Consider the following 20941-nt stretch of genomic DNA (forward strand, 5'->3'; position numbering starts at 1 on the left):
GACGGAATCGAGCATGGATCGCTACCTCTCATTGTCCCTGTATCACCTCCATCCATTCTTCCTCATTTATCTGCCCTAGATGATCCTACCATTGAGCTTTCAGTGTCATCAGAGGGTCCAGTGAATAATTAATGAGTTTTCTATATATACACTTTATGGCTTTATCGGTCAGTGGATCTATCAGCAGCCTGTCTTCCAATTCGGGACGACTCTGGCAAGGCGTCCCTTCCTGTATATGGGCTTTTAGGGTATGTTCCACCTTGAGATATCTCAGCCACTCTCGCTGTCATAGTTCGTAATCTTTTTGCAAGTCTGCAAATGTTATGTAGGCTCTACCTCTTCACACATACCCCAGTCTTTCTAAGCCCATCAACCTCCATTTGTGGAAGCTGTGTAGGCTGCCTAACCCCTCGAGTTATTTGCTTTTCCAGAGTGGTGTCCTCTCCATTAGTTCCTCTTTCGACCCTAAGTACCTTTGGACCACGTTCCATGCCTTTATAACTGTGAGTGTGTGTGGCAACAAGTCTTTGGTTTTCCCTGAATTATAAAGGAGGCGTGGGTATCCTCCCTCTCCAATACTGTCAGTATCATAACGATAGGCCGGGTCCATCCTGTCCCCAAACGCCCAATCATTAACACATACTAACTGCGAGGCTCAATAATACAAACTGATATTTGGCACTGCTAATCCCCCATCATATACCCCTTTCTGTAGTTTCCTCAGAGCTATTCGCAGCGGGCCTCAATTCCAGATTAGAGCTCTCAATTCAGCCTCAACTTGAGTAAAGAATGGGTCCGGAATCTCAGGGGTGTTTTGCATGGCGTACTGTAGTTGTGGGAGGGTCAAAATTTTGAATAGTGCCGCCCGGCACATCAGGGTGAGGGGCAGTTTTTTACAATGATTGGCGTCTGCCTTGAAGCGGGTCAGCGTAGTTCGATGTTTCTCTGATAAAAATCGTGTGGGCTTCTGGTAATCTGGATTCCCAGGTATTTAAATCCTTCAGTTTTGATTGGGATTGCACATCTGCCTCTGAGTGTCGGGATGCCGCCCACCAGGGGAAAGAGCAGAGACTTATCCTAATAGATGTGATATCCGGCATGATCGCCAAATATATGTAGGATTTGGAGAATCCGATCTATCAACTGCCTGGGTTTCCATGCATATAGTAGGACGTCGTTAGCAAATAATGATATGCATTCTTCCCACTCTTTCCCGATTGGTATCCCCCCGAATCAATGGATTGCAACAGACACATGCCGCAAGAGGTTCAGGCCAGGGCAAAAAGGAGTGGGGACGGGGGCACCCCCGTCTAGTTCCCTTATGCAATGTAAATCCTCAGGATACCGTTGAGTTAACCCTCACTCGTGCGAGAGCTGACAGCATAAGAGCCTCACCCATTGGATAAAATTGGGTCCGAAGCCCAAGTGGCCCAGCACTGCAAACTGGTAATTCCATTCTATGTTATCAAAGGCCATTTTGGCATCTAGGGACAGCCAGGCTGCCGGGTGCAAATCATCTGTGGTTGTAATATGTAGGACCACAATCAATTGTCTTAGATCGAGCCTTGTACCTCTTTGTGGCATAAACCCTGCCTGGTCCGGGTGTGTAAGGGATGTAATCTCCGCAACAACATTGAGAAAAGATTTCCAGGGTCCGTTGTAGCGAAACTAAAATTGTGGTTTGAGCAAACAAATTCCTTTTCCCATTGCTAAGTGGGATTTCGGAAAAATGTTAGTACTGTGGATCAAGCATTTAAATTCTACTCGCTGTTAGAAAAATACATAACACTCAAGCTGACAAGTTTATATGTGGTATTCATTTTTTTGCTGTGTCTATGATAATATCCCTAGACTCTTCCTTTGGAAATTCCTAGAGGAAGCAGGCGTACCACCAGATCTTTTAAATATTCTGATGAGATTACACCATAAAATGAATGACCCTGTGGAGTGGTGGCTGGTGGTGAAAGCCTATAGGTTTTTCCTCTGAACAAAGGGGTATGCCTGGGTGTTCACTGAGACTATTGCTCTTCTTTTTTATAATTGAACCAGGTATATTTTCATTATATATTGTGAGCAATGTAGGTCGTGATGCACCCTCAATGGGTCATCAGTAATCTCTATTTTACTCTTTGATTACTTATTGTTGGTCTTAACGATGCACCTTGGCTTGGCCCCTGCAATACATGTGAGGAATTCTGTGGTCTAAGGGATCTAGCCATCAACACTTCGAGAACTAAAATGATATACTTTAAACCCCATAAGGGATTTTGGAATAACTTTTGGTTGAAAGGTTTGTACCCAGAAATAGTCAGAATTTGAAAACCTGGAGTTCAAATTTGAATGCGACCTAAAAGGAAAGCAGCTCCTAATCAGATCAGGAATGCGTGTCAGCTATTAGCTTTGCAAGAACTCATGGTAGGTGAATGGTTTCTCCAGCCAAAGAAGTACACAAAACCCACCGCCAAAATGCATCCATATGGCGCTGAATTTGGGGTTATCAAAATGCCTCAATGTTATCAGTAAGTGTGAATTGCTTTTTAAAACAACTTTTACAATTGCCTCCAAGTGCATCTACCATCCTGCTAGTGATAGTAGTGATAGACGTAGGCCTGATTTCTGTTTCAGCTTTCCAACATAAGACCCCTAAGCATTGGATAAGAGTTTGTGGGACACTGAAACAAAGTCATTACAATGTTACCTCTGCGAAGTGCTGCCACATGTTGGGAGTTGATAGTTTGCATGGTTTAAACATCTTTGAGATTGTAAATACTGTGATCTCTACTAGTCTTCAGAAGCTGAGACGGTTGTACATAACTCTTTTGTTTCAGGGTAACAAATTCTCTAGTTTGGCTGCTTGCACAGAGAAAAGTCATCCACCCCACCCATTTGTTTTTTCCTATATGCTTGGATTTCTAAACACCGTGCCAGTCTACAGCATAGGTTCTTTTGTTGAATGTATTTTATGATATTTTTTCCTGATGAAAATTGTCCTATTGCATTGCATTGTGGATTATACAAAGCAGTTTGAAGGAAGGTCTTCCAGCAAGTGGTATTTAGTGTAGGGCCCTCCAGGCAGGGAAGAAATGCACTTGTGGCTTTACATGTAGAAATCCTCTGTCAGCAGATTTCTGAATTCTCTGTAATGTTTTCATGGTTGATAAAAGTAAGCTGTGATATTGACGATTAGCGTTCTCTAGTTTTGATAGGACCAGAGAGTGTCGCTTGGACCATGTGGGATAATCTTAGGTGCAGGAAGATGCCTCGCTTATCCTTCTTTTATTTCCTATTCTATGGGAGCCAAAGCAAAACAATCCATTAGTCCTGTGTGTTTGAAGATATGCATTGTAAAGTATGGGAGGGCACGCTAACCCATGTATTCTGAGCAAGGAAGTCCATGGGCAAATTTGAAGCTTTTTCAATGAAGTTGTACCTTTATTAACAAAAACTTTGTATATTAAATTTTGTTGGTAACTTACCCTTTAATAATTTGTAAAAATCCCCATGGTGGGTCCGTAATCTTGTCAGGCTAATTCATACTTCCATTTCGTTATGGCATTTTAAACCCTCCGGTGGGCTTCTGTGCCGCCATTCGGCTCGGGACAATTCCTCAAAGCCGCAGTCCTGTTCTGTTATCTCGACAGGTGGTGGAATCCTTCTATGGCTGGGCTGCCGTGTTAACAAGTCCCCACAATTTCTACACTCCAGGTCCCCGAAATAGGAAGAGGTTTGACATTGGGCAAAGTGCCATTCGCCATACCTAAACAAAATAGGTCTACTAATCAAATATTTTAATGGCTGAGTCCAGTGTTGCAGTTTTCAAGAGAACCTGTTTTTAAGGTGTCAAATATAATGCATTTATGAAATACACCTATGTACCTTTGTATGATGACATTTACAAAATTGGTGTGCTGGAGGAAATAATGTACATTCTTCACCCAGCTTTTCAATAAAAGTGCTTTGTATTGCCATTTTTTAAAGTCATTTTTATTTGCTTGGTGACTATTCTCATTGAGGCAAAGATGAAGATGACTTAAACTTAGTGCTTACGAGATGGCTTTTATTTTTGTTAAAAACCCACAACAATATGGTTTATTACATGTGCTCCCTTTGTTGTGGTATAAGCTCAAGGCAAATTGTCTATTTTGTTTTTTCTGATTCATATTTGTGTATTTAAACTTTCAGTTTGCAGAAAAATTTCAGGAATTCAAAGAAGCTGCACGAATAGCGAAAGAGAAATCCCAAGAAAAGATGGAGCTAACAAGTACTCCTTCACAGGTGAGTGCATGTGATTGCCTTGATAGTTAACTTTTTTATTTAATTTGTAGTGTGTTACCTGTATTTGTAGGTTTAAATCATTTTTATTGAAAACCAGTACATTTCTAAATCAGTGGGTTCCCCAGATTTAAAACCTCTGGCTGTATCGGAAAGATTTACTAATAAACTAAACTCAGCCCTTATCTCAATATATCACTATTTTGGCCCAAGAAGGCCCAATAAAGGTGAAGGAGCAGATAGAGACAAGGCGATGAAAGCAAATAAAATTGCAACACTCAACATATTCCATTTGTCTTATCCACTTCTCCTATCCCCCCTAGAAGAAGTCTTCGTTAATAAGAAGTCCTACCAACTCCTCCGTACTGTAATCTAGAAAAGTAGTTACTCCAACAATTTCTGTATTTTAAGTGTGTGTGTGTGTGTGTGTGTGCTTGTGTGCGTGTGTGTGTGTAAACTTTCAAGAACGGCCCTTTTTGAGTCCAACTGGTGCAAAATGTGCTATGCCAACGTCACTGGAGATGTTTTGTTTTTAAAATGTCATTTATTTCACATGACTCAGTGTTCAGAATTCCGAGCTGCCCAATGAGGCCCCCTTTGAAGTTTCAAGCACAGTGGGGAATGAGTAGTGCTTTGGTGGGTGATGGGTGAGGACCCCGGGACCAGGGGTCGGTGCCCTGGCATGCCATGTCGCAAAGTACCCAGAACTAGGTCCCACAAGCCTGTGAAGTGCTGTCCTGCTTGGTTGTGTGAAGAAGCTCTGGCGGGCCGTGGGTCTCTGCTCTGATTGGCCCTAGGGTGGAAGCCCCCATTCTTAGCTCCATTCTCCAGGCTGCTGTGTTGCAAAGTGTCCAGCATGGGGTCCTGCGGGCGGCAGGATCTTCTCTGCTAGCCTGGGATAGGAAGCTTTGACTTTTTCCTGGACCGGAGCTCTGATAGGCTTGGAGGGCGAAGTCCCCAATCCTTGAACTCCATTCTCTGACCTGCCATGTACCAAAGTGCCTGTGACGGGGTTCCACAGGGCGGGTAAGGCCTGCCCCAGTTAAGAAACTTTGACCAGATCCTGGGTCAGAGCTCCAGCAGGCTTTGGGGTGGAACCTTCTGGCTCCATTGTCTAGATTGCTGTGTCCCAAAGTGCCCGGGCCGAGGTCCCACAGGTCTGAGAAGCGCTCCCCTGCTTAGTTGAGTTATGAAGCTCTAACGGGGCCCAAGCAAAAAGTCCAGCTGGCTAAGGCGTGGAACCACTCAGCCCTTGACTCCATTCTCTAGCCCCCAGTGTCAGTTGGAGCCCAGGACTGGGACCCGCAGGGCTCTTCTGCCTGGCTGGGTGAAAAATCTCTGACCTGGCCCCTAGGTTAGAGCTTTGGTGTGGGGGGACCGTGGCCCTGGGTTCCCTTCCCCAGCCCACTGTGTCACTTAGAGCCCACAAGAGGGCCCTGCAGGCTCAGGAATGTCTCCCCTGCTTGTTCGAGTTAAGAAGCTCTAACCAGGCTCTTGGTCAGAGCTCCAGTGGGCCTTGGAGTGAAAGATCCCAGCCCTGGGCTCCCTTCACCGACCTGCTGTGTGACCCCCAAACAGAGATCCCACAGGCCCGGGAAGGCCTTGGCTGCCTGTCTGGGCTCAGAAGCTCTGATTGGGTCCTGGGTCAGACATCTAGCTGTCCTGGGGGGATGGAACTCACCAGCCCTGGGATCCTTTCTCTAGACCCGGATGTCCCAAAGTGCCCGGGACGTAGTCCAATAGGTATGGGGAATCTCCCCTACTTGTCTGGACCAAGAAGCTCTGACCTGGCCCCGGGTCAGAGCTCCAGCTAGCCTGGGGGTGGTAGCACCTGACTTTGGGCTCCTTTCCCCAATCTGCTGTGTCTCTTAGATCCTGGAACGAGGTCCTGCAGGCCTTAAAAGGGCTCCCCTCCTTGATTGGGAGAAAAATCTCTGACTGGCCCTTGGTCAGAGCTGTGTGAGGCTTCTCCACAGCCCAATGCCTGAGGTCCAGCCCAGCCCAGGCGTTGAGAACCTGTCCCGGGGAGTCCTGACCCCTCCATGGGTGAGAGGAAATTGATTAATGAGAAAAGGTAAGACCAAAAGGCCGTCTTTCATGGCCGGTGAACAAGTCGCTCTCAGCCCGTCCATCTGATCGCTCTTAGCCCGCACAACTAAATATCCTAAACAGTTAACTGTTCTTCAGGTAACTACTTTGTGAAAACCAGTGCAGATAGAGCGAAGCTAAACTTACGCCATTTTGAACAACAAACATAGTGTTAGACCGTTCCTCTTGGTCGCTCGTAGATCAGCCATCTAATCACTCAGCCCGGCCATCTGATCATGCATACAGTAGGAATAAATGGCACGCTCAGATAGCCAGGCTGTCCTTGAAGTCCTGATGAAGGCTCATTTAACGCTTCAAGCAAAGCCAGGGCTCCAGGAGGTTGGATACATTTTCTCGAATGTCCTCCTCTGTCACTCGATGTGCACACATTACAAGAAAGGCAGGTAGCCTTCCTCTGGATTAGTAGGAACAAAATACTAGGGATACCCTTGTTGTCTTGTCATTTTTTCCCAGATGCCGCATGGGCCTACGCTGGCGCGGCCTGGGCCGCTGGGGACCCATGTCCACAGCTACCTACCTTCCAGACAAGCTGATGGGCCTTTCCGCTGGGCCTGCCTTCCTGGAGAGCCATTCTCCAGAACAAAAGGGGCAACCCAGCAACTAAGGGTCCTGGGCTAGAAAAAGAATTCTTAACAAAAAATGTTCCCTACGGCGGAAGTGTGGCCCTGGACTTCCACAGCAATAATAGTACACCTGGAGAGCAGGCAGGGGTATGAATCAGACATCCCCGTTCAGGGAAGCCTGCTCAGGGACTGTTTTGTCAGCACTTTACTCTCATTCATTAGAAACACAGGGTCTGTTTAGGGATGGACTACTTGGCCACCCTCGGCTGTGGTTCAAAGGAAAGCGCTTCCATCCCGTCGGACTGTCCTACTTGCTGGTCTGACTTTTCAGAACAAAGGCCAAGCAGACTGGCAGCCTGTACCCCTCCATTGGATGGGGTCGGGTGGTGCTAGTCCCCAGTGCCACCTAGAGGTCTGGGACCCACACACCATTCGGATACCCTTCTCCACAAGGCACATTAGGATAAACTTTCCCTGCATTGTCCCGGCTGCATAGGCCAGCACCCTTGTGTCTCGCTTAGGCTGAGCCTCGGCCTGCCGCTCCCTTCTGTTGTCGCTGAGAACTCTGGGTCCACTGGTGCCTCTGTGACTACCCTCTACCCTTAGGCCCCTGCAAGGAGACAGGGGCTCCTGCCTCAGACTCCCGAGGGTGTGTAGGTCGGTCCAGGACGGGCACACAGCTCCTCTTCCTATATAGCACGTGCAGCTACCTGGTTGATCCTGCCAATAGCAAATCTGTCTGTCTATCTTGTCTCCAAAGATTAAGGCATGCTCTTGTAAGTACATGTGTCTGATACCATGAAACTGCAAATGGTTTATTAAATAAGTTATAGTTAGTTTGGTCACTCCATTTATTACTTCTATAACTGGTAATCCTAAAGCTAATGCATGGTTTATTGAACACGCTATAGTTAGTTTGGTCACTCCATCTTTTACTTTTATAAGTGGTAACCCTAGGGCTAATGCATGCCAATGACCATTGACCTCCTGGAATCCGTGCATTTATCAGACCAAGACAAATCTGGGCTTGCCTGGCTGCTTTGTTGACTTTAGATAATCTCAGGCTGATGGCACGTCACCGTGACAGCGGCGATACATCAGTATGTCTGCCCTATTAACTTTTGAGGATATTATCTGTGCCTACCTTGGACACCGCATGTAATTGGGAACCAGGGTCCGATTCTGGAGAGGTAGCCTGAGAAACCAAACCACACTTGAGAAAAGGAGCAGGTGCTCAAATCTCCCACTCCTGAATCAGGAGGTAGTGACGATAAATAACAATACAAGGATCTTTTGTGGCCCAGTAGTTCAAATGAGTACACTTTAAATCCCTGACAGAGGATCCATTGGAGAGCAAGTCTTGTACCAGCAGCCTCTGTAATTTCAGAGGGCTAAGGGGAAGTCATAATCTTCTGTTGATTAAGTCCCTGTCCTTTGTGCACACCGACCATTGCTACTACTGATTGGATGGCTTAGAGAAGTCCTCGGGTCAGCCTTGCCGACCAGATGACCAGTTGGCGCCTGACTGATCAGAAGGCCGACGGCACAGCTAACTGTGACTTGTCTCACCCTGGGTTCTGTAAACCCCACATTGAGGGGGCTTAGTAGTCGAGGAAAAACAACTTACCAGGCAGGCCCAAGGATATAGGGTGTTGTTTAGGGGCTTAATCCTTCTTAGCTCCCCAGGCTCGGGCACCAGGAAGGTGGAAGGCACCCACCTGTGGCATCTTTAGCCAGTGGACTGGGTGACAGTCCATACTCAGGGAAGATTGGCTGCAGATTGGGAAGGACTTGTGTGGAGCAAAAACTTGACCCCGCGAATACCCAGCCACTGGGCAGATCCCAGGAGATGGTGACGTCGGTCAGGGGAGGAGTCCTCATGGTGAACATTTCCAGTAATCCCTAATGAGAGGAAGGTAAAGCCACGGCTTTTGCTTGAGAGGCCCCGTCCCAGCAGGCCAGGGCTCAAGTCACCAGCCAGGGTCACCTTTCCTTCCCTAACCTAGGCAAGGTGGTGTTGGACTGAGGAGGAGTCTGGGGCCAACACATTGCTGTTGATAATCACTCGATGCCTTCCGTGGCAACCAGAATGATTCACATACTACTTGGCGCATCTCATCCATAATCAACAGGTTTCCCAGTGTTGCTTGCATCTCCTCCAGTAGAGACTTGGGTGGTATTTGCTGAGTGTCTCTAAGCACTCTTCTGTGACCCTCAACACAGATTTTCTAGCTTTTCCATTTTGGACTTCATCGGATCGAAACCCTTCATCACCTTCTATTTAAAGGACACCAGGTTCAGTATCTCGACCCTTAAGCCTCAAACTGTTGTTCCAATGGCAAGAGTCTTGTAGCATATTTCTCCTAATTCCTCTAAGTACCAGCCACTTTATTTGCCAACCCTCCGAACTTATCGATGATGGCTCTTATGTCTTTTCAGTGTCTTCTCAGGCAAGTTGCTTCTCAATTGTCTGATGGATGTCAATAGGGCTTGCTCTACATTTGCAAGTTCCCCTTCATCCATAGTGCCATTATCACGTGCTCCCTTTATTTTTACCCTATACTCTGTGGCGAAAATATTGTTTGTGTCTCAGCCTGCCCGCTATGTCACTAAGGAGATGCTCAATCTCAGTTAATAAAGTTTAAAGTAGTGCACAAACTGCTAGCACACTCCACCCTCTTCATTCAGAAGTTCCTCAGCCTGTCCTTTACTGATGGGAAATCTGGCAGGGACCCAGGCCTCCGTGCATCGCACAGGGTTCCATGACTTTAGTCAATGATTGTTCCTCTGGGCTCAAAGATTAGTCTCCTCTGGTGAGAACCATCCTCCCGTTAGCCATCACTGACATCTTCCCCTTTCACCGTTCCCCTGGTTGAGCCACGGTCCCAGCTTTTAAGAATCCTACCTCTACCGTACTCCACTCACTTCTTGGATCTGTCTGTCCTATCTGCCACATATACAGGGTTGCCTCTAGCCAGCATATAGGACAGCGGACTGCATGCCGCACTCACTTATACCACTAGGCTGAATCCAGCTGTGTGCTGGACCTCTGAGATTGTTCCAACTGTGATCATAGCAGCGTCAACCTTTTCAAGGCTATGCTTCTACACAACATATTTGCTTCTACAGGACGTTGTCAGTCAAACTGGGAGATGGGCTAGGTTCCGCTCACGAAGCTCCTATGTTGTGCTGACTTGGCCTCTGCTTGGCCTTGCCCTCCCCTCTATGCTTTTACAGTTTTTGTTGTAAATTGCATTGGTTTTACTATCCCTGTAACATGTTTAAAAAAAAAGAAATATGACATGTAAAACCTCTGGATAAGGATTGTCTTTGAAGAAAAGAGAGGCCGATAGCAGCAACCCCCTTCCTGGATGAAAGGAAAAACAAGCATTTGCACAGCTAGGATGTCTGGCTTTCTAGTGCCAATACATGCAAACCGCATTTGGAAAGGCTTCTGTTTGCATGCTACCACATTACACTCGCCCTAATTGCCTGCCCTATAAAACAAAGGCAGGCTCCATGTACCAGAATCCACTGGGGAGAGGAGGAGGCTACGAAAAAACCCTGTCACAAAATGACTGGCCTCTCACCTCCCCAAACCATTGAAAACCAGTGTTAACTTTATAAAGCTGGCAAATGTCTCCTAAAGAGCACTGGAGAGCAGTGGACTCCAAAGGCCAGCAGACCCACCTCTCTCCAATCAAGAAGAATGTGCCTAGATTGAGGAGGGTGGAGGTATTAACATTCCGTCCTGGATGGGGAATGTAAGAGCGCACTCTGCTCTCTTACATTCATCCTCTGCCTCTAGACAGAGGAAGACACTTACCGCCTGGAGAGACCAATCTAGAAGGCAGCCCCTGCCAGGATGGTGGTCGGGTTAATGAGCGTAGGGACAAGAATGAACCTTAACTTGGGGTGGGGGCAGACTCGGCAGGGTGTGGGTGGAAACCTGTGGGGGGCCTTGAGCTGAATGCCCTGAAGGGAAGGGTCAGGAAGCGATCGATATGACAGGAAATAATCAGGGACCGCATTGTATGGGATGCAACGGGGACAAACAAACACGGAGGTTCCTGTAGCGGGAGGGTGAACTGGAAGCTGTAGCAGGAGAGTGTTATTGATTTTGTGTCCTGTAAATAATAGATTTGTCATTGGCATCAGAACCTGAGTCACATCAACTTCACAGAGTTAATTAGAAACATTTGCCTTATATTCTATATTTTACATGTGTGTGTAATACCGTATGCCTTATCTGCACTGTGCTGGCTCACTACTACGATCTAGGAACCTGATGGTACCTCTGTATTTTCCTCAGTTAGGGTTCACAAGCACCTTGCTCTTTAAACTCGTTTTTAATAGAGCAATTTTCTCTTGCCCTGTCAACAGGTAACCGTCAGTTTTTGTCTTTTTCTCAGATCATTGTTATGTCTCATCTACTCACTTTGGCTTTGCTGCCTTACTGACCTGATACAGCCTCTATGTATTTTTTTCAGTTCGGTGTTACATATTTTGTGGTCGTTAGCAGTGTTTTCCTCCTTGCCCATATGGTCTGGCCACACATTCGAATAGTTACTCCTCTGTGTGTGTTTCCCGCAGAGATGCTGTTTTCTTTAGCGATATGTTGAGATAAAGAGACGACTCTGAACATACAACCCCTGCAAATATAGTAAACAGCAGACACTTTGGGGCTGATTCACAATATCTGTTAGGAGTCTGTGAATTAGTGCTGCCGTAGTACTCTTCTACGTTTTCTTACCTAACATTGCAATTTAGCCCAAAACGTCCAACTCCCTAAAACTAAAAGGGAAAAGAGCGTGAACTCCTTTCTATTTGTACTAATTGTACATAAAGGTGACCTTTATATCCCCATTTTGCTTCCATTTTCGATGTTTTTTGTAAATATCAAAAGCCTTTAAGCATATGCTGCCCTGCTGTCATTTGCGTATTTGCTCCTTTACTTGTATTTTTTTGGCTTGCGATATTCCTGTTTTATCTTTGCTAAGCCTTGTCCCCTTATTCTTGACCTGCCTTCGACATAATCTAAACACATTATCCTCTTCCAATGGATCTTCATTATTAGTCATAAGCATGTGTCTCGGAGCATTGTTTTTCAAGATACAGTTACACTTTCCCTTTAGTTAAGCCAATTTTAATTAAAACATTTTTTTTAACAAACCACAGAAAGGCTATATTTTCCAATATTGTGCCCCTTTGCTTTAAGAAAGAATCCAATTTTAAATGCAAAACATCTAGTCGTTAGAAATCCCATATGATAACAATACTCTTTCGGAAACCATTTTAAAAATGAAGGGTTAGACGAAAATGGGGCAATGTAGCCTAATAGGCTGAAGCTAGAGAGGCTGTGAAAACTGTTACTGCTCCTTTTACGGCACCAGTATCCCATCATCTTTCTGACTTCTGCTTACAGAATCCTGAAGCACTGAGCTTTAAGTTTTTTTATGCTTGGAAACATTTCCACACCTTTAAGAAACAACTTTGCTTGGTTTCTTTCCGGACACTGATCACATTATTTTTTTCTCTGCTATAACGACAAGTGGGTTTTAAACAAGGAAATCCCTCACAAAATCTTTGCAGGATGGGTGTAGCCAACTTGTACAACTTCCCTGAACAGAAAATGCCGAATCTTTGTGTCCAGAAGGTGTGAACAAGTCAAGTCATAAAATTTATATAGCGCACTACATACCCAGAGGGTTTCAAGGCGCTTGGGGAAGGGAGGGGGATTATTTGTCAAATATCCACGTTTTAAGTTGTTTTCTGAACGCTAGGTGATTCTGGGTGAGGCGAAGGAAAGCGGGGAGTGAGTTCCATGTTTTGGCAGCCAGGTATGAGAAGGATCTGCCTCCCATGGTGGTTTTGTTGATGCGAGGGACAGTGGCGAATGCTTGGCTGGAAGAGCGAAGTTGGCGGGAGGGGGTGTAGAAGGACAGTCGAGAGTTGAGGCAATCTGGTCCGATGTCGTAGAGTGATTTGTGTGCGTGGGTAAGCAGTCGGAAAGTAATCCTCTTATTGACGGGTAGCCAGTGGAGGTCTTTAAGGTGGCCAGAGATGTGTTCGTTGCGTGGGATGTCTAATATGAGCCTGGCTGAGGCGTTTTGGATTCGTTGTAGTTTCTTCTGGAGTTTGGCGGTGGTACCTGCGTAGAGGGTGTTTCCGTAGTCCAGTCGGCTCGTGACCAGAGCATGGGTGACTGTTTTCCTTGTTTCGGTGGGGATCCAGCGAAATGTTTTTCTGAGCATGCGAAGGATGTTGAAGCAGGATGAGGATACGGCGCTGACTTGTCTGTTCATTGAAAGTGAAGAGTCCAGGATGACGCCAAGGTTCCGTGCGTGGTCTGTCGGGATGGGTGCTTTTCCGAGGGCTTCCGGCCACCAGGAGTCGTCCCATGCAGAGGGGGATTTACCTAAGATGAGGACTTCTGTTTTGTCTGAGTTCAGTTTCAGACGGCTTTGTTTCATCCATTCGGCGACTTCTTTCATTCCTTCGTGTAGGTTAGTTTTGGCGGTGCTGGGGTCCTTGGTGAGAGAAAGGATCAGTTGAGTGTCATCCGCGTAAGAGATGATGTTGAGGTTGTGTTGGCGGGCGATGGTCGCGAGGGGGCTCATGTATACGTTGAAGAGGGTGGGGCTGAGTGAGGATCCTTGTGGTACGCCGCAGATGATTTCAGAGGCCTCGGACTTGAATGGTGGGAGGCGGACTCTCTGGGTTCTTCCGGAGAGGAACGAGGTGATCCATTCCAGTGCCTTTCCTTGGATTCCGATGTTTCTGAGGCGCTGTAAAAGGGTGCTGTGGCAGACTGTGTCGAAGGCTGCAGAGAGGTCGAGGAGGATGAGGGCGACTGTGTCTCCATTGTCCAATAGAGTTCGAATGTCGTCTGTTGCTGCGATGAGGGCGGTCTCAGTGCTGTGTTTTGCTCGGAAGCCAGATTGTGAGGGGTCGAGGGATTTGTTGGCTTCGAGGAAGGCGGCGAGCTGGTTGTTGACAGCTTTCTCGATGACTTTGGCCGGGAATGGAAGAAGTGAGATGGGGCGGTAGTTTTTGAGTTCGGTGGGGTCTGCTGTTGGTTTTTTCAGAAGGGCGGTGAGTTCAGCGTGTTTCCAGTCTTCTGGGAAGGTAGCGGAGTTGAAGGAGCAGTTGATGACGTCTCGGAGGTGCGGAGCTATGACGGAGTCTGCTTTGTTGAAGATGTGGTGAGGGCATGGGTCTGTGGGGGATCCAGAGTGGATGGAATTCATCAGGCGGATGGTGTCCTCAGTGGTGATTGGGTTCCAGGCGTTAAGGGTGTTAACGGGGGGAAGATATTCAGCTGATGGTAGGGTGGGTTGGCTTCCGGGTTGGTTGTCAAAGCTGTTGTGGATGTCAGCAATCTTGTTGTGGAAAAAAGAGGCTAGGGAGTCGCAGAGGGTTTGAGAGGGGGTGATGTCGTTGGAGTTGGCCGAGGGGTTGGAGAATTCCTTGACGATGTTGAAAAGTTCCTTGCTGTTGTGGGCGTTGTCGTCGAGTCGATCCTTGAATGCTGTTTTTTTGGCTTTTCGGATCAGTTGGTGGTGAGTACGGATGGCGTTTTTGAAGGCGTCCTTGTTGCTGGTGGATGAGTCTTTTTTCCAGGCCTTTTCAAGGGAGCGGCATAGTTTCTTGGATTTCTTGAGGTCCTCGTTGAACCATGAGGCCTTCTTGATTTTGTGTTGGCGTTTTTTCAGTGGTGCTAAGGTGTCTGCGGTGTTGGATAACCAAAGGGTGAGGTTGGAGGCGGCTTCGTTGGCGTTAGAAGAGAGGGCTGGGGAGGTTTGAAGGAGCGATGAGGAGATCTGTTCCGTGGTGATTTTGTTCCAGTTTCTTTGTAGAGTTGGTTGGAGGTGGATGATGGGTTTCGGCTTGTTGTAGGAGAAGTGGACGCAGCTGTGGTCAGTCCAGAGGAGATCCGTAGTGTGGTTGAAAGAGACATGGTTGCTAGAGGTGAAGATGGGGTCGAGTGTGTGACCTGCGATGTGGGTGGGGGAAGTGACCAGTTGTTTAAGTCCGAGGTTGGCGAGGTTGTCTAAGAGGGTGGCGGTGTTGCGGTCGTTGATCTTCTCAAGGTGGAAGTTGAGGTCTCCCAGGAGGATGTAGTCTTTGGAGGGGAGCGCGTGTGGGGTGATGAAGTCCGTGATGTCTTCACTGAATTTAGCGCGGGGTCCTGGTGGTCTGTAGAGGAGGGTGCCTCTGAGTGTGGTCTTGGGGTCGATGTGGATCTGGAAGTGGAGGTGTTCGGAGTTGGCGAGGTTGGCGTCAGAGCTGGTTGAGATGCGGATTGATTTCTTGTGGACGATAGCGATTCCTCCTCCTGTTTGGTCGGTGCGGTCTTTGCGTGTAATCTTATAGTCGTCAGGGATAGCGATGGCGATGTCAGGGGCGGAGGAGGCGTTCATCCATGTTTCCGTTAGGAAGGCGACGTCTGGAGAGATGGTGTCTAGTAGGTTCCAAAGGTCAATGGCGTGCCTGTGGACCGAGCGGGTGTTGAGAAGGATGCATTCTAGGTGGTTGGGGTCGGGAATCTGTGGTGTGGTCGGAGCGGAGGCGTTGACGGTGCCGCAGAATTTGCAGGAGAGGCAGGAGAATGGTCCATGGGTGCGTCCTGGAGCGGCTTGGATGCAGGTGGGGGCGCGACCGGGGTTAAGGGCTAGGAGGGTGGCGGCATCGTAGGTAACGCGGGGGGGCTGGGCAGTGCGAGGGGCAGGGGGTCTGGCGCTGGGCGCGGTCCAGGCGCGGACGGGCGTAGACAGGCTTACCTTTGGCGCACCTTCGGCGCGGGTTGGGCGCGGACGCTGCGCGTGAACGCTGCGCGCGGGAACTACTGTCATATATGGGTAGTGGAGGGGGAGGGGCGAGGGCGTCTCAGCTGGGAGGCGGGGCGGGCTGCAGAGGAGCACAACAACACACAAAATGGAGGCGGGGGTGAGCAGAGCGGAGCGCTAGGGGGAAAGCGTGCAAACAGCCTGAAACTGACACAGGTTAATCCTAAGAGCATGTAAATAAAGCGTCAGCAAAGGCACACAATATTCTAGCAAAACGAGGCACTTTTAAATGCAAGCAAAGCGCTGCTGAACGATACCGCTGGGGAGCGACCAGCCTGAAATTGACACAGGCAATTCCTAAGAGCAAGTAAATAAAGCGTCAGCAAAGGCACACAATATACTAGCAAAAACGAGGCACTTTTAAATGCAAGCAAAGCGCTGCTGAACGATACCGCTGGGGAGCGACCACTCAGCTCAGAAGCGAAGAGTGAATCACAGCGTTTCCACGGAGTGGAGCGCTGTTAGTAATCAGTGGGAGGGCGTCTCAGCTGGGAGGCGCGGCGGGCTGCAGAGGAGCACAACAACACACAAAATGGAGGCGGGGGTGAGCAGAGCGGAGCGCTAGGGGGAAAGCGTGCAAACAGCCTGAAACTGACACAGGTTAATCCTAAGAGCATGTAAATAAAGCGTCAGCAAAGGCACACAATATTCTAGCAAAACGAGGCACTTTTAAATGCAAGCAAAGCGCTGCTGAACGATACCGCTGGGGAGCGACCAGCCTGAAATTGACACAGGCAATTCCTAAGAGCAAGTAAATAAAGCGTCAGCAAAGGCACACAATATACTAGCAAAAACGAGGCACTTTTAAATGCAAGCAAAGCGCTGCTGAACGATACCGCTGGGGAGCGACCACTCAGCTCAGAAGCGAAGAGTGAATCACCTGAACCAGCCTCTTTAAGCATCACCCTTTTGATGAATGGGTCAGAGATGTTTATATAAGTTTTTTTAACCAACACCACGGATCCCTGTGGTCATATTGAAGAGTTGTGCCTCCCAGGCAACAATCATCCTGATTGCTTCTGAATGGACTACGATCGTCTACAGATGTTAGTAAAACCAAACAACAGTCTGCTATGTAAACTAACTGCCTGATCAAGGTACAGGGTCAACAATTCCATCTGAACTATACATTAATGAATTTGGCAGCATGGCTTCTTAGATCCGAAAATCTTGTCACCTGAACTTGCCTTAAGCATGTTTGGAGATCTTAAGGGAGTTGAAAAGACCATCTACAGGAACCCCTTATTTCCTCTAATGGAAAAGATTGTTTCTGTGTCAACAAAAGGTCCTGATTCTATAACTTGCTAAGAAGAAGTGATTCTATCTATATGTTGATTTATAAAACACTTGGCTACCCCAATGGGGTTTAAAGGAGCTGCTGTAAAGTAGTTGGAAATCAATCACCTTAAAATAATCAAGTATTTAGCAACTTACGAAACGCCAGATAAGAAGTGCAGACATTGACTTTTAAAAGAAATATTTTCACAGGAAAAAGCAAAAGATCTGCCACCTTGCCTAGATAATTTAAAATGAGTAATTTTACCCAGATGCTGGCTCTTAGTGCGAACCATGTACTTTGGAGAGTAAAAATGCACCAGCGTGCTGTGATAAGTGAGGCCACATCCACTTAAGGCCTAGTTTATATAGCACAAGGTTTTAAATTGAACAAGCTTTCCAGTTAGTAGCCAACGTAGCTGTGAAGAAACCAATGAAGACCTTGATACATGACAAAGCAGTCTGGAGCCTCTTCAACAAATTTTTTAAGCACTTAGGTTTCGCACATGTCCGTAGTCAGCCTAGAAATTATCAAAGATTGTACAACAGTTCTCTTTGTGCAGCGAGAGGAATAAACCAAATCATTTTTCTGAGACATTTAAGTATCCCGAAACAACCGGCAGTAATCTCATTTATTTAATGATCCACGTAGAGCCTGGAATAGAACCAAACAACCAAGTTCTTATCTACCATATTTGGAGTGGGCAGCGGCCAAAGGTTATCTGGCCACCATTAAGAGCCCCAAAGGTTTAGTTGATTGTCCACCTCCGTCTTGTCGCCATTCAGTTTGAGTTAATTTTTCCTACTTCACCCGACCACCTCGGCAAGGCAAAGGCCGCGCATCATCTTGCGCACTTAGTGACTCAATAATCTGAGTGTTATCAGCATACATGAAGAGGGCCTGTCCGTGGGCCTCTGCTAGGTCGGCCAAAGACGGAACATAGATATTGAACAATGTAGGGCTCAGGTAGATTCCCTTAGGCACACCACACCTCATGGAAGATGTAACACTGAAGACCTGTTGGCTTAGAAAACACCTCAAACGAATGAGCTTGTAGAAAAAGTCAACCAGGACAAGGCTGAATCCTGAATGCCAAATTCAGCTAATCTCTTACACAAACCTGAATAGGAGACTGTGTCGAAAGCAGCACAGATGTCTAATAAAATGAGAGTGGCAGTGCCTCTGATTCCACCCAATTTATTACATTTGGCTCAAGCCAGGCTATAAGTCCCTCTCTAGGTATCCTTTTTCAAAATTCCTATAATTAAAGATTTTCTTGTAGGCCTGAAAAACGTTATTCTCCTACAAAGATTTGTTCACCTCCATGGGATCTTAATGTAGTGTTATCAAAGTTGTTATAAGAGCGAATGGGCTCTAATTTTGAACCGATTAACAACACTTCTTTGCAGTGTCTGTCCTGGAAGACAGCTTTTATGGTGCAATCACTACAGCCTGTAGGGTGAGATTTAGAAAGCATTGTATTGCATTCCACTCTAAAAGGGTAGTTCTGGGGATTCATGAGGATCTTCAAAAGTGACCTCTGTTTTTCTGTCAACCAGATTATGGGGTTGATTTAGAGTCTGGCAGACGGGTGCTCTGTCACAAAAATAATGGAATTTCCCTCTGCCTTATTGTCCTTATTATTAAGATATAATGTACTTGTTATATGTTGGTTGGTAATCCATAATATTTGTGACAGAGTACCTGTGCACCAAACTCTAAATCGGCCCTATAACTACCACTTTTCTTTAGCAGTCCTAGTAACCCCATCTGAGAGCTCTTCGCATTTGCTTGATGCAGGACAGTTTTAATGCACTCACTTCAACAAAAACATAGATTATGTAAATCCAATCACTTATCTGTTAACAATGGACCGTTGTGCACTGGGCTGGCCGTTGCAGAGCTATGTTATTTCCGCATGGGAAAGCAGCTAGTTCAACTAGCGGTAAAGCACAGGGTTGCTGTGAAATATTTATTTAACAGATATGGATGGTGGGCACCTGCAAGTCAATCCACACTTTGTTGACGATGATGCTATGGTCAATCGAGCTGTATCGAAAGACCTTTTTCGGCTGATGATACAGTATGCTTTATGACTTCTGAAAACGTTTTTGGTTTTTTTTTATCTCAAAATTTTTTATTGAATTATTTCGAGGTTACAAGACAAAAGGATGCAGTGTGGGTACAATCAGCGGATAGATGAACGTACATCTGGGCATAATTAGATCCGAAATGTAGATGACATGGTGAAACAATCAATGACTAACTTGGGAGGCAAGATAGGTATTAGCACATTCAAGTGAGTCTGAGTAATATGCAAGCACCCAATGTATTAACAGATGGCTTTGAAAGAGAAGAGTCGAGAGAAGGAAGAAGTAGCAGGAACGGAGAGGGAGATAAGGTAAGAGAGGGGAAGAAGAGTAGGGGGAGAATAGTGATAAGGAGCAGAGGAAGCACCACGACACGGTGACTAGAAAGCATAATGACTCCGCCCTCTTTGGGAACACTATGCCAAATGTGTATGGTCCGGGGGTCTAGGTCCTTCACGGAGGTTTATGGACGCTGAAGTAGTTATCCAGTGTGATCCATATCTTTCTTCGTGCGAGGCGCCAAGGTGACTGCTGTAGGGTAATATTGTCTGCCCCTCTGAGGTTAATCACCCAGTTCAGCCAGCATGCAGAGTTGGCTTTCTTTGTATCTTTCCAATTGTTGAGTTCAACTTTAATAGCTGCTATGAGTAGGAGATCTAAAAGGGCTCTGTATAGTTCATTTAGGTGCTCCGCTTTGGTAAAACCAAAAACTAGCAAAGGGAAGTTCTTTGGGAGTTGAGATGGCGAATAATTTGTGTATAAATTCAAAAATACTCTTCCAGTAGGTATAGACGCACTCGCATTGTAGGATGAGATGGTCCAGATCTCCTTCCGCACGCTTGCAGTTCCAGCAAAAGACATCAGGGGTGATATTGTGTGCATATAGACGAGCTGGCGTCCAGAAGACTCTGTGCATGAGCCAGAATTTGATTTGTGATAGCGTAGGGCTTATTTTGTGGCACATGCAAGAGTTCCACGCCGCGGCCCAGTCTTGTTCAGAGATGTTGAAAGAGGCAAGCGAGGACCAAAATTGTGTAGTGTGTTCGAGCAGTTTGGATGGTTGTGGGCCTAGCAATTTATAGATTTTCGAAACTTGATGGCCTATTCTATTTAGCCTAGAGAAATATGATGGCAGGGATGGTGGAGTGGAGGACAGATTCGCTTTGGTAATGGCTGATTTTATATTTAGAAAGGTGTAGAAGTCAGAGGATTTGATCCGGTATTTCGATTGGACGACTGAGAACGGAAGGGGGTACGTACGTACCTTCATAAAGTTGGTGCGGGAAGTGGATACCTTTCTCAATCCAGGAGTGATTGTGTAGTGTTTTGACCTTGTAGGTAATCTTAGGGTTATTCCAAATTGGTTCCCATCTAGACCGACGTATTGACGCGTTCATCAGTTTGTCAATTTTAAATAAGGCCAACTTAGTGTTAATGAATATGGATTTAGAGCAAGAGATTTGGTTTGTTTTTATTGACAGTACTGAGAGTGGAGGGGTATCCCCTAGGAGGGCCTTTTCAATATCCATCCACACAGGTGAATACCCATCAGGGGGGGACAGCCAGTATGTATGTATAATGTATGTAAACCATTTTATAGCGCGCTCCATTACTGGTGAGTATCCTGGCGCGGTGTGGGAAAGACAAAGAACAGAAATCAGCCAAAGAACGCTCTAAATAGTACTCGAAAAAAGATGTGTTTTTAAATTTTTCTTAAATAAGGCCACAGTGTGCATAGAGCGCAGGTCGAAAGGAAGGGCATTCCAAGCTCGGGCTACAGTC

General features: G+C 46.6%; 1 protein-coding gene across 2 annotated transcripts in view; it reads left to right on the forward strand.

The window, feature by feature from the left end:
- The window catches only part of HOMER1 (homer scaffold protein 1), a 618990-nt gene that overhangs the window by 289096 nt on the left and 308953 nt on the right, over nt 1–20941 (forward strand). For both annotated transcript variants that reach the window (XM_078675203.1, XM_078675205.1), the window contains exon 4: nt 4183–4275. In XM_078675203.1, the coding sequence (XP_078531329.1) occupies nt 4183–4275 (93 nt within the window). The remainder of the gene's footprint in view (nt 1–4182; nt 4276–20941) is intronic.

Source organism: Lissotriton helveticus, chromosome 2_1 (genome assembly GCF_964261635.1).
Source record: "Lissotriton helveticus chromosome 2_1, aLisHel1.1, whole genome shotgun sequence".
In the NCBI taxonomy this organism is placed as follows: domain Eukaryota; kingdom Metazoa; phylum Chordata; class Amphibia; order Caudata; family Salamandridae; genus Lissotriton; species Lissotriton helveticus.